Here is a 12870-nt window from a genome sequence, read left to right as displayed (position 1 = left end):
ATTTGCAATTGGCTGCATCCTGAGCAAAATTTCATCCAGCCTTCTAACTTTAGCTCCACCTGTAACCTTCAATTTTAGAGGTACTTGGTGACAATAATTCCTGAGCTTTTGAGGTGGCAGTTTGTAATTTGTAATTTGTTTTGGTTCTTGGCTTTCCCTGCTTCCAGTTTGATTCAGCTCTCTCAGGTCTACTACATCACTTTCTGCCATTCTTCCACCTACTTTCCAGCTTGCATTATTTTGTTGCAGTTCCTTTGTCCCATTCTCCCCATCCTTGTGGATTTATAAAAGCAAAACAAAACCAAAAAGCGACAATAGCAGTAACAAAACTACTACCCTTTTAGTAAGGTTTTGGGTATAGAAAATGTTCAGACTGCCATGTTTACATGGAAGTCCAGGGATGTGAATCTAGGTTTTGTAGTCCACAGAATATTGCTTGAAATAAAAGCTATATGATTATGAATGCCCTGTATGACATGTTAATACCATGAGATGACCAATGTCCCTGTGTCCTCATGCTGAATCTCTGTATGAGTTATCATAGTGGGCGGTGGAGATAATACTAGAAGGCATTTCTGCATTGGGACCGCCAGCAATGACTTAGCTATACTGAGACTGAGAACCACTTAAATAAATGAATGCCAAAGGTATCCCCAGCTCAACTTCCCCTTAAGCAAACCCCCAAATTCCCACAGCTACTCATTACTACCCAATACAAGGGGAAGTGTGACAAGGGGGAAGTCAACTGATGCAGTTAAAATATTTCATCTTTGCAAATTTTACAAAGACAAAGGACAGTGTGAACCCGTTGGGAGGGCCCCAAGAGGGCCCCACCCAGGCCATGGTGGGAGTCTGTGTGAGGGAAGGTCCCTGAAATCTACCTCTGCTCAATAGATGCCTTTCATCAGGGTGCGACAGTGATTCTTAAAAACCAAACAAAACTCGCCGTTGAGTCACTTCTGACTCATAGTGACCCTAAAGGACAGAGTAGAACTGCCCCATAGGGTTTCTAAGGCTGTAATTTTTACAGAAGTAGACTGCCACATCTTTCTCCCATGCAGTGGCTGGTGGGTTTGAACCCAGACCTTTTGGTTAGCAGTGGAGCACTTAACAACTGTGTCACCAGGGTGCCTTTGGTGATTCATATCTGTCTTCTAAAAGAAAGGCAAACGATGGTGGATGTGTGAATAATGATCTAGAAGAGAACCAAGGTAGGGGTTTAGGTGATAAAGCTTCAAAAAAGCACCTAGGTGTTGTGATCCATTTCTGAGGTAGAATTCACAGGATTTGGTTGCCAGTTTTTCATGAAGAGGGAAAGAAGAGGAAGCCTGGTATGAGAAGGCTCAGAGAGATGAGGAACTTTTTCTACCTTCTCTTCTACCCTTTCTTCAAACATGAAATGTTATAAATCCCTTCCTTCTCAGAGTCCTGTTCGGTGTTCAAAGGTAATATTTGGCTAATATACCTGAACTCCTCGGTAAATGAAAGGTAATGAGGATGTTGCTTCTGGAAGTCACTTTCAAGGTGTGAACTTCTAGACTGAATTCTCTTTCTTTTTGTTCCCCAGTCCAAAGGCATAACTCTTTTTTTTCCCTGGGCCTCAATTTTCTCAAAAAAAAAAAGTTAGATTAAGTTCCCATCTCACTCCAATATTCTGTGTTTTTTTGGTTGCTAATTATAGGGACTTAATTTCTTGAACGAGGAGTAACACATTGTTTCATTCACCAGATGAGGTAATCAGATTTGTATCTACTGGTATTGATTGTTAAAATATACCTCTTTGCACTTCCCAAGACCTTAAATTTCTTCTTCCTGAAGAAATGGCTTTTTGAGACTCCCACTCTGGCAATAAGAAAAGGCATCTCCTACAAAGGCAATTTTAGCTATATGTCTTGAATAGCATTTTGATTTGTAGAGGAAGACATTTATTTTGGCAAAGAAATCAACTCTGATACTTTATGAGCTCTGGAATTCTGGGCACATGACTGAAACTTTCCGAGTCTCAGTTTGTTCCTCTATAAAGCAGGAATGACAGTAGCTATCTCAAAGGGGTGTTTTGAATATTACATGAGTACACATGCATGAAGAGAGCTTAGCTGAGTGACTAACATACAGTATTTGCCCCATAAGGGTCATTTCTCACCACTACCTTGAAACCAGAAATGTCTCATGAGACGCTGACACATTCTGCTCATGAAGATTTTTTAGTGGACACCCTTTCTTTCTCTCTCTCCTTCTCTCTTTCTCTTGGCACACTCAACATTAATTCATCAATCTGTGGAATAATTCTCTCCTTACCCAGCTTCATGGTTGGCCCATGACACAGACCTCAACTAATCAAGTATTCTACCCATTGTTCTTACCACTCGTCCATCAGTTTGTTGTACTGGGGTGGCTTGCGTGTTGCTGTAATGCTGGAAGCTATGCCACCGGTATTTCAATTACCAGCAGAGTCACCCATGGCAGACAGGTTTCAGCAGAGCTTCCAGACTAAGACAGACTAGAATGAAAGTCCTGGTGATCTACTTTTGAGTATTAGCCAATGAAAACCTAACGGATCACAAGAAAACATTGTCCAACTTGCTTGCTTTGGACACGTTAACAAGAGAGATCAATCACTAGAAGACGCCTTCATGGTTGGTGAAGTAACAGGCCAATGAGGTTGTGGGACCCTCCTGAGATGGGTTAGCACAATAGGGGCAATGATGGATTTGAATAGGCTGGCGAATGTGAGGATGAAGCAAGACGTGGTAATGTTTTGTTCTGTTGTAACTCAAACCTCCGTGAGTTGGAGCTGACTCTGTGGCAGCTAACAACAGTAATAACCCCTTGTCCACAGTGATGGATATGGCACCCACCTTTGGCCAATGACTATCCCATCCTGGAATTCAGAAGAAAAAAGGTGTTCTCTTTCCACAGCGCTTGTAAACCTGGTGAGGTGTGAGGTTAGGCTACTGTGGCCACCTATGGAGAGACTCCATTTGAAAATGGAGCTGACATAGAGAAAAGGTGACCAGGAGGTAGAGAAAGACAGTTTCCTGATGACAACATTTGTGCCTTTGGATTAATCTCTTCCTGAAACTTGAAGGTCCCTGGATTTCTCAGTTAGCCAATAAATACCTTTGGTATTCAAGCTGCTGTTAAATCAGTTCTCGACTTTTGTAACTAAAAGAATCCTGACTAATTCAGAGCTGAGGCTTCTTCCCCCACCTCTTCATTCACATGGACTATGGGAAGTTTTGCTGGTGTTTGGTTCTTCTCTTGACGTAGGAGGCTTTTAAAGTAAAGAGATATGCTGAAAGCGTAGACAGCCAACATATAATGGACCATGTAGCTCAGTGTGTGGGATTTTTAGAAATAGTTCTATAAGTTTTCTTAATAACCTCTGTAATATGACCTTAAAACTGAAGTTCATTTTTTCTTTATTGTACATGAAGCCAGTTGCCATCGAGTCAATTCCAACTCATAGAGACCCTATAGGTCAGAGCAGAACTGCCCCATAGAGTTTCCAAGGAGCATCTGGGGGATTTGAGCTGCCGACCTTTTGGTAAGCAGCTGTACCCCTTAACCACTATGCCACCAGGATTTCCTATTGTACTTTAGATAAAGGTTTACAGAGCAAATTAGTTTCTTATTAAACAATTAATATACATATTGTTTTGTGACATTAGTTGCCAACCCCATGATATGTCAACACTCTCACCTTCTTGACCTTGGTTTCCCCATTACCAGATTTCCCGTCTCTTCCTACCTTCTTGTCCCTGCCCCTGGGCTGGCGTGCCCCCTTAGTCTCGTTTTGTTTCATGGGCCTGTCTAATCTTTGGCTGAAGGGTGAACCTCAGGAGTGATTTCATTCCTGAGCTATAAGGGTGTCTGGGGGCCATACTCTCAAAGTTCCTCTAGTCTCTGTCCAACCAGTAAATCTAGTTGTTTTTTGTGAGTTTGAATTTTGTTCTACATTTTAAAGCTGAAGCTCATTTGAAAAGTGTCTGAAATAGGAAATATCAGAGAAGTGTCTGAAAGGCTTTCAGGATACATCTTTTTAGGGCTTGCACGTGTTAGTGGGTTAATGTGGCACAACAAGAAGCAGTTGTGGTTGGAAAAAAAAGACAACCAACGTTTATTGACACCAGGTGTTCAGTACTTTCCTCATAAAGCATGATTGCTGCGTGAAGCCCAAGGGATGTCATGAGGCACCAGTCACACATGAACTTCAAAGCAGATCACAGAGGGAAGTCTCATAAGGATTCAGGCATCAGGCTTACAGCGGTGTGGGGGGAGGGGCCTCAACAATTCTGCCCTGTAGGATGTGTGGTAACGCAAGCTGGGTTGCCTGTGGAGTGTCAGGTAAACATTTTCTGTCACGTTAGATGAATGTGGTTAAAGTGTATTTCAGATTTGCTGCTTTATTTGTATTTAATTTGTAAATTGGGTCTAGCAAGAGCTTTATTAATTTGATTTCGTAAGAGTTTTCTAAGGAGTTTATGCATCGTTTCATGTTTGTTCTTATTTAAGACAAAAACTGAGAGTCAGACTTATTTTTTTTATATTGTACTTTAGATGAAGATTTACAGAACAAGCCAGCTTCTCATCAGTTAGTACACACATTGTTCTATGACATTGGTTAACAGCCCCACGACATGTCAACACTCTCCCTTCTCAACCCCGGGCTCCTTATTACCAGCTTTCGTGGTCCCCCTGCCCACTGCCCTGCCTTCCAGTCCCTGCCCCAGGGCTGGTGCGCCCCTTCAGTCTTGTTTTGTTCCGTGGGCCTGTTCAATCTTTGGCTGAAGGGCAAACCTCAGGAGTGACTTCATTACTGAGCTGAAACGGTGTCAGGGGCCATACTCTCAGAGTTTCTCCAGCCTCTGTGAGGCCAGCAAGTCTGGCTCTTATTTTTGAGTTAGAATTTTGTTCTACGTTTCTCTCCAGCTCTGTCCGGGATCCTCTACTGTGATCCCTGTCAGAGCAGTCAGTGGTGGTAGCCAGGCACCATCTCATTGTACTGGACTCAGTCTGGTGGAGGCCGTGGTAGATGTGGTTCATACTTTGGACTAATCTTTCCCTTGTATCCTTTTTTATTTATTTATTTATTTTTATTAATTTTTTTATTGTGCTTTAAGTGAAAGTTTACAAATCAAGTCAGCCTCTCATACAAAAACTTATATACACCTTGCTATATACTCCTTTTTTTTTTTTTTTTTTATATACTCCTAGTTGCTCTCCCTCTAATGAGACAGCACACTCCTTCTCTCCACCCTGAATTTCTGTGTCCGTTCAGCCAGCTTCTGTCCCCCTTTTCATCTCCCCTCCAGACAGGAGCTGCCCACATACGGACTTATTCTTAAAAGAATAATTCAATTAAATCTTCAGTACAGAGTGCATCCTGGTGTAGTGGAAATAGCACAAAGCAAAAATTAGAAAACCTGGGCCCTATCTGGGTCTCACCTGGTTCACCACCTGTCTGTCAGTTTGTCATACTGTGGTGACTTGCTTGTTGCTGCGATGCTGGAAGCTATGCCACTGATACTTCAAATACCAGTGTAACGGACAAGTTTCAGTGGAGCTTCCCAACCAAGACTGACTAGGAAGAAGGACCTGGTGGTCTACTTCTGAGAATCGTTGTTGGGTGCTGTCAGGTCAGATCTGACTCAGGAACCCCATGTGGCAAGACAGGATTTCCCCACAGGGTCTCCTTTGCTGTAATCTTTATGAAAACAGATTGCCAGGTTTTCTCCCATTGAGCCACTGAGTGGGTTTGAACTGCCAACCTTTTGGTTACCAGCTGAGCACTTAACCACTGTGCCATTACGGATTACAGCAAACCATTGTCCCACTCACTTTCTTTGGACACGTAACCAGGAGGAATCAGTTGCTGGAGAAGGACATCATGTTGCTATTAGCTGCTGTCAACTCATGAAGACTCCATGCATGATGGGATGAGAGTCTTGTGACCCTAAGGTTTTCATTGGTTGAATGCAGGACTTTCTTCCTAGTCTGTTTTAGTCTGGACACTCCCCTGAAACCTATTTAGCATCATAGCAACATGTAAGCTTCCACTGACAGACAGGTGGTGGCTGTGCTTGAGGTGCATTGCCCAGGACTCGAACCCAGGTTTTCCATGTGGAAGCGACAGTTATACCACTGAATCACCACTGCTCCCAATAAGTCAATACCAGGAGAGTATTTTTTGTTTCTTTTAAAAGAATAGTATTTACTACCTATGAAGTTGTCATGCCCCCTCAAAAAGTCAAACTTGAATTTGATCAAGGTGACCAAGCTTCTAGATCCAACTATCAAACTACTGGGAATAAATAGGACAGAGAAGTATGTTAAATAACATTATGGAGGTGCAACAGGCAGAATCCAGACTGGAGGTGGCCTCGGTAGAAGTAGGGTATCTTAGGGAAGCATTTTTGGCTGTCTCTGGGTGGTCCTCAGTTGAAAGCAGGGACAAAAATTAAGGAAGCTGTGAGTTCTTAAGCCCTGGGCTTTTTGGGCCTGTTGTTGTTATAGGGATTGCTATTTCACCTCCTAGGCTGGATGTTGCAGGTTGTGGGTCAGAGTTCTATTTTCATGTATAATCTGGCCATTGCCTGGTTTTCATTCATTCTGTCAGTAACTTAACCAAAGTCTCAATACCAGCAAGTCAGAGCCAGTACGGGAACCAGGCTTCTACAAGACTGGATCATATACATCACACACTGTATTGTATCTTTCAGAGGGACCACAGGCCTGAGAAAGAGAAACCGCTGAGTTATTCTTTGTCAGAATTGACTCGATGGCAACAGGTTTGGTTTGTTGTTGTTGATGTTAGTTACCACTGAGTTGGCTCTGACTCATGGTGACCTCTATTAGTGCATACTAACCAACCAACCCATTGCCATCGAGCTGATTCCATCCATAACAACCCTACAGGATAGAGTAGAACTGTCCCATAGGGCTATACCAGTGCACAGACATTAGTATTCCTTTGATGAATTTATAGAACCTCAGGCCCACTCAGACCTTCCAAATCACTCTCCGTGACAGAGCTTGAAAACGGGTATTTTTAAAAGACATGATCAGGCAAATTTCGGAATGTTAGTCTGGAATGTATCAAACCTTTAGAATATGTTTATTTAATTGTATTGAGAAACTGAGATCACATAAATGCGACAGGGGAGCCCCGGTGACACAACGGTTAAGAGCTTGGCTGCTAACCGAAAAGTTAGCAGTTCGAATCCACCAGCCATGCCTGGGAAACCCTATGGGGCAGTTCTACTCTGTCCTATAGGGTTGCTGTGAGTTGGAATCAACTCAACAGCAATGTGTTTGGTTTTTTAAATTGTGACAGGAATCTGTGTCATAAGCCACTGTATGTGTTAGAGTTCATAACTCAGAAGGAAGTCTAAAACTCATTATGTGAAAACTTCTTGAACGCTCTTAAAAATAACAGTAAAAACACATAACAGTAAAAACACATTTATTGCTGAAAAGAAAAAAAAATACTGCTACTACTCAGAGATATACTGCTAATATTTTGACACACACGCAGACACACACACATGTCCTTTCTGGATTGAATTAATGTAATTCTAAAGAATTCTTAAAATACCATATAGTTATTTTGGGTGTCAGTTGTGGGAAGGGATTTCACTTGGGTTTCAGATTTGTTACTGTCTTAGCAGTGTTTGGATAAAGAGCCAAGAAATTCATCCTTGCTCTTATGGGAACAGAAGAACTGGTAAATATTAATTATTATTTTGAATCCCTTGAATTTATATTATCAAGCTCAGACAGAGCATGTTTAGACTATTTAGATGCATTCTTTTTGTCTCTTTCTTGCTGCTGTCAAACGATCTGTGAATGAGCTATTTTCCTTTGTAGCTCTTAGCCACCTGGGTATCCATTGCACCACTGTTGATGTCATCTTCGATGTTTTGAGAACGGACGCCATTGACATTGCAGCCCACCCACTGGGCAGTCCCCAGGATGTCTTTAGTGCTTCTGGAGAGTTCTCTGGCTAGAAGTCCACACCACATCTGTCACATGCTGTTGACAATATTGTAAAAGGTGGTACATATATTGTCTTTAACGTGTAACTGCCTCTTTCTATCCCTGGGTGTTTACTTGAGGGCTTTAATGACACACGTAGAGATGGAAGGTGCTAAGTCATACTGGATCTGTCCCTTCTGAAGGGTCATTTTCACTGTCATGGAGGCCTTTCTGGTCACTGGTTGCCTTGGCAATGTCAATGCCATCACTCGCTTTTCTGGAGACAGACATGGGGGATCAACTTGGAAGACAATGCACGCATAGCATCCTCTTCCCCACTGGCACATATCTGAAGCACAAGTTTGATCTCTTTGGAATTGAACTTGAATGTCATAATGGAGGCAGCTGGTGTGAGATGGAGCTGGATACTGGACCAGCCTCCCCTAAGCCAAAAGCTGAGAGCCAAACTTATTCTTAAATAAATAATTCAGTTAAATAATTCAATTAAATACAGAGCCCACCCTGGTAGTGGAAATAGCATGGACTAAAAATTAGAAAACCTGGATTCTACTTGGGTCCTCTACTCCATGATAATCATCTCTCCTTGAGCCTCTTAAGTTTTCTGAGCCTCAGCTTCTTCATTTGTCCAATAGAGATGACAATACTGACCGTAACTATTTTATAGGATTGTTGGGAAGATGAAAATGAGACAATGGATAGGAAATTAATTTGATAAATTAGGAAGTGATATTATGGAGTCCTTGGTGGCGTAAGCGCTTAATGCGCTTGGCTGCTAACGGAAAGCTTAGATTCCAATCCCCCACTAAGCCTGGCAGTCTACTTCTGAAAAATTATCCATTGAACACCCAATGAAGCACAGTTCTATACACCTGGGGTCACCATGAGTCGGAATCTATTTCATGGTAACTTTTTTTGAAAAAGGTGATATTGTTACACAAATAAAAACATAAAATAACATCAAGACAGTAATATTAATTCCAGGGGAAGACTTGCATTTGGAAACGTTAAACAGGTTTGTATGGAAATGCTCTAATTGTCTGAGTCCATACAGCTTTACTGCTGTGAGAATCATAGCAAATCAGCCTTCGACTCCTTAGTTCAGAGAAACCTGCTAAGTCCTTTAATTTGTTTATTTATTATTTAACCTCAACTTCACTGTCCAACTATTTTAAAGTACATTCAGGTTTACAGCTGTTGCAAAGGCTGAACAATTTTAATGTTCCACTCCTATTTACCACTGACTCGTTTTGTGGCTGGTTGCATCTGCAGATGGGATCCGGTCACCAAGCCCAATCAGCAGCCCAATCTCAAACCTCACGTTCTTAACGGGGATCATCGCTGCTATCATCTCTAAGTCTGCCGGCGGCCTGTCCAAGTTGGCTGGGTCTCGCTGGGCGGACTGGAGCGGCCAGCATTTTTGCTGACTGGAGTCATACTATCTTTGCCAGTTTGCTTGAATAGACACAGACCCCGATTGGGTCACACTGAAGACATTCCTGTCTTGTGAAGCAAGTCTGTTTGTATTTTAGGTTTGCCAGGACTAATGAATTAAAACATTTGGACTCTCCACGAAGTGCCTATGACAGGAGGAGGGTTTTCTTTTGGTCTTGCTTTTTCTAGAAGCATGACAACATCCTGGCTGTTGGAGAGGCAAGGAAAGGAGAGAGGGCTCGTGGAAGGAAGCGGAACAGGGAGGTCCCATGGGACGCCGGGGTCTGGGGGAGACCAGGTAGCGGCGTGCCGCCCTGCCAGCTGTCTCCACTCCTCAGACTCTGAGTGGCTGCTATGCAGCAGGTGCAGCCTGCTCTCTTATTGAGTCTTCACTCCACAAAGGCAACGGCTGGCCAAGGCAGTTGCTGGCCCTGGATTACACAAGTGCAGACACTCAACTAAGTGAGGTAAGGCCACAGGTGTGAAAACCCAGCGATACACGTGGAGCACCAGCAACTTAACCAAAGCTCTGTTGCAGCCGCAGAGAAGGAAATTAGTGGCCAGTTGACCCAGGCAGTGTGATGAAAAGGCAAGTTGGGTCAGGGGCCTTCGTGGTGGACACCGTGTGGAACTGAAGATTCACTCAAGGCGGCAGCCATCCCTTTGGAGGCAGACAGATGTTCTCTGTTGTGAGGTGGGAGGGGCTCCACCAAGCTGTATTTGTCAATTTCCTTAGCAGGAGACCAAGCAGAGGTCTCTTTACGCAGTCCCAAAGGCAAATTTCTACCTCTTATGCTCTATTTCTTGGTGCAGGAAAGCGTTGGGAGATTTAGCCAAAAGAGCCAAACAACTTTTCATCCTTAGATGTTATGATAAGATGGTTGGTTATTGTACAATGTATAACAATGAGCCTTTTCCTTTTATCTACAACTTGAAGGGGATTTTTATTGTTTGTTAAATTTCCGCTGGCTCGTTCTCTTCCCTAGGAACAGGTGGCTAAGAAAACGCTTGATTCTAAGGACACAAGATGACACCAAAGCGTGTGTCAGAGCTGAGATAAAACAAGTCTTCAATGAAGTGATAGAGATTATCTATTGCCCTGTCCTCAAAGGGATCCTTCATATGACTGTTTCTTTCTAACTTAGAATTACATGACTCGGAAAGTGGAGTGCTTTCCTTGTTCATTGCTATTTGTAGTGTTAAATGAATGGACCAAATATAATCCTAACTGGGTGATAAACATTTTGCTGGTTTTTCTTCAAAGCTATACTAAAAAAAAAAAAAAAATACTAGGTGTTTAATATAAGCTTGTTCTTTTTTCATGTACTGGGTAGATGATTCCATATGTATACATGAGAATACATGTATATGTATGCATTGATTTTAGCTCTATAAATAATTATAAAAACAAAATCCTGTGTTCTCTGTGCTATTTTTAGCTAGGAAGAGTTATGGGAAAGAATCAGCAACCCTGCTATGAGAAAATACCTTGCTAGAGCAATTCCCAGAAAATCTTGCTAAGGATGGCTGAAGAAATGATTTCTATTCTGGCATTTTTAGAAAATTATACTTTAAAATAGGATTCAGGTTTTTTGGTTTACTGTCTATGTGAAAAGTAAAGTAGAGGGTTTAGGAGAAACCTGGCTAAAAATAGAAAAGTTAAATATATGTGTTCAAATAACAAGGGCATCATGTATTTATAACAATATCTTTTCCTAGTCCCTGTGAACAGCAAATGATCAAATGTCTTGGTTAAAATGTATTTGGGTTGAATTCTCTCTGGTGAAACAAAGATTTCATGTGTTTTTGCCCATCGCACCCTATCTTATCTGTAGGATGATGGTTTTTCATTCATTCTATCTTAGTTTATTAATTAATAATTTAACAGAGGAAGTAGAACATCAAGTAGAATAATTTTCATTTTTTTCTTTGCTTGTATCATTCATTGTTAAGATGTGCAAACTTAGATGATGTTTGATAGATTTATAAGTAGTTAATCAGATATATAAAGTACCTAGTAGTCACAATGTAAGTGTGGGATATTTTTAAAAAGCCTTTGGTATTCTTATAAGGTTCCGTGATACTGATTCTTGGCCCCTCCCAGACCAATAATTCAGATCCTATTTAGTCTTTTGATTATGAAAAGCCAGTCTAATCTGAAGTCATCTGCTATACTATTAAGACTGTATCTTTTCTTTATCCCCCTCAGTTGAAAATAAAATACAGTATAAGACCTTGAAGGGCAGTGGTTGAGCTGGTCAGTGTGAAGGGTTACTGAAAAAGTAAGGTGGGTGGAGATTTTTGCCACATCTTGTACGTGCCATTCTGGGTGTATATGGCCAAAGCGGCCACACTAATTTTGTTTTTATACACCAGACAAAATTTTAACTGGGGCAGGCAAATACTTCTGATGTAGGGAAAGGAAGATCAGAATTAGGGGAACTTTAAAATAAGGAAGCAGTGTTTGCTAACTCCACCCTTTAATTTTCCAGGGCTTCTGAGTAAACTGACAATGGCTCTCTCTTGTCCTAACAGCTGGAAGACCCAGGAGAAGACCCAGGCTCAGGTGCCCACATGATCAGCACAGCCAGGGTACCTGCAGATAAGCCAGTACGCATCGCTTTCAGCCTCAGTGATGCCTCAGGTACGCTGGGTTCTGCCTTCCTGCTTCCCACCGTCATGATGTCTTGTTCCACAGGAGATGTTTAAAAATGCATGCTTGCCATAACCTGATGAGAGTGAGTGTGGTTTTTATCATGCACGTTGGAGCGTGGCTTCCAAAAAGCGTCCCCCACCTCCAATCCTTTGCTTGGTTTATCACAATTTTTCTTTTTCTTTATTTTTCCATCCCCCATTTTAGCTTTAAGTATAAAATTCATAGAGCTAGACCCATTTCTAACGGTGGCAAAGCGTCAGTGTTGAAACGGCATGAGGAAATGTTTATTAAGAGCTTGGCAGTGGGTTAGGTGACATAAAAATATCCCTGTCCCGCTTCCAGCAGCATTTGCTGGTTTCTTGCTGTGCGCCCACACTTCCGGCCACATAAACAGGCTTCAGCCAGAGTGATGAGTGGGACAGGTGAGGTGGAGCCTCCCGAAATAGCAAGGTCTGAGGTGAGGCTGCCATACCCGGAGCCCTTCGTCATAGCTCCCCTTTGTGACCTCTTAACACACATATTGAATTGCGCCAGCTTTGAACAGGGGACCTCAAGTGGGTGGGAGGTCACGGCTGTGAAGGGAAGGCTCGGCTCTTTCCCACTGGTGCTGACCGTTGTGACTGTTTCTCTCTGTCAGATGTCACCTGTTCAAATCGCATGCTTAAACAACGTTACCATTTGAACCTTGGGTCTTTTGAGGACTGGCTTTATCTATTTGTCTATCTTCCTACAATGTCCAGTACGGGTGATGCTTTCAGAAGTAATGATTGAAAAGAGATAGGTTC

At 42.2% G+C, this 12870-nt stretch overlaps 1 protein-coding gene across 2 annotated transcripts in view; it reads left to right on the top strand.

Moving 5' to 3' along the window:
• Positions 1–4314: 4314 nt before the first annotated feature.
• MAP3K7CL (MAP3K7 C-terminal like) overlaps positions 4315–12870 on the top strand; it is a 46128-nt gene continuing 37572 nt past the window's right edge. Inside the window, exons 1-2 of one of the 2 annotated variants that reach the window (XM_049858297.1) lie at positions 4315–4347; positions 11965–12073. In XM_049858297.1, coding sequence (XP_049714254.1) covers positions 12004–12073 — 70 coding nt within the window. In that variant the 5' untranslated portion in view covers positions 4315–4347; positions 11965–12003. Of the gene's footprint in view, positions 4348–9439; positions 9897–11964; positions 12074–12870 lie in introns of those variants that run through there. The other variant, XM_049858296.1, reaches the window with a different exon arrangement.

This window comes from Elephas maximus, chromosome 18 (assembly GCF_024166365.1).
Source record: "Elephas maximus indicus isolate mEleMax1 chromosome 18, mEleMax1 primary haplotype, whole genome shotgun sequence".
Classification (NCBI taxonomy): domain Eukaryota; kingdom Metazoa; phylum Chordata; class Mammalia; order Proboscidea; family Elephantidae; genus Elephas; species Elephas maximus.
Note: the sequence above shows the minus strand (reverse complement) of the source record. Positions and strands in the feature narration are given on the sequence as shown.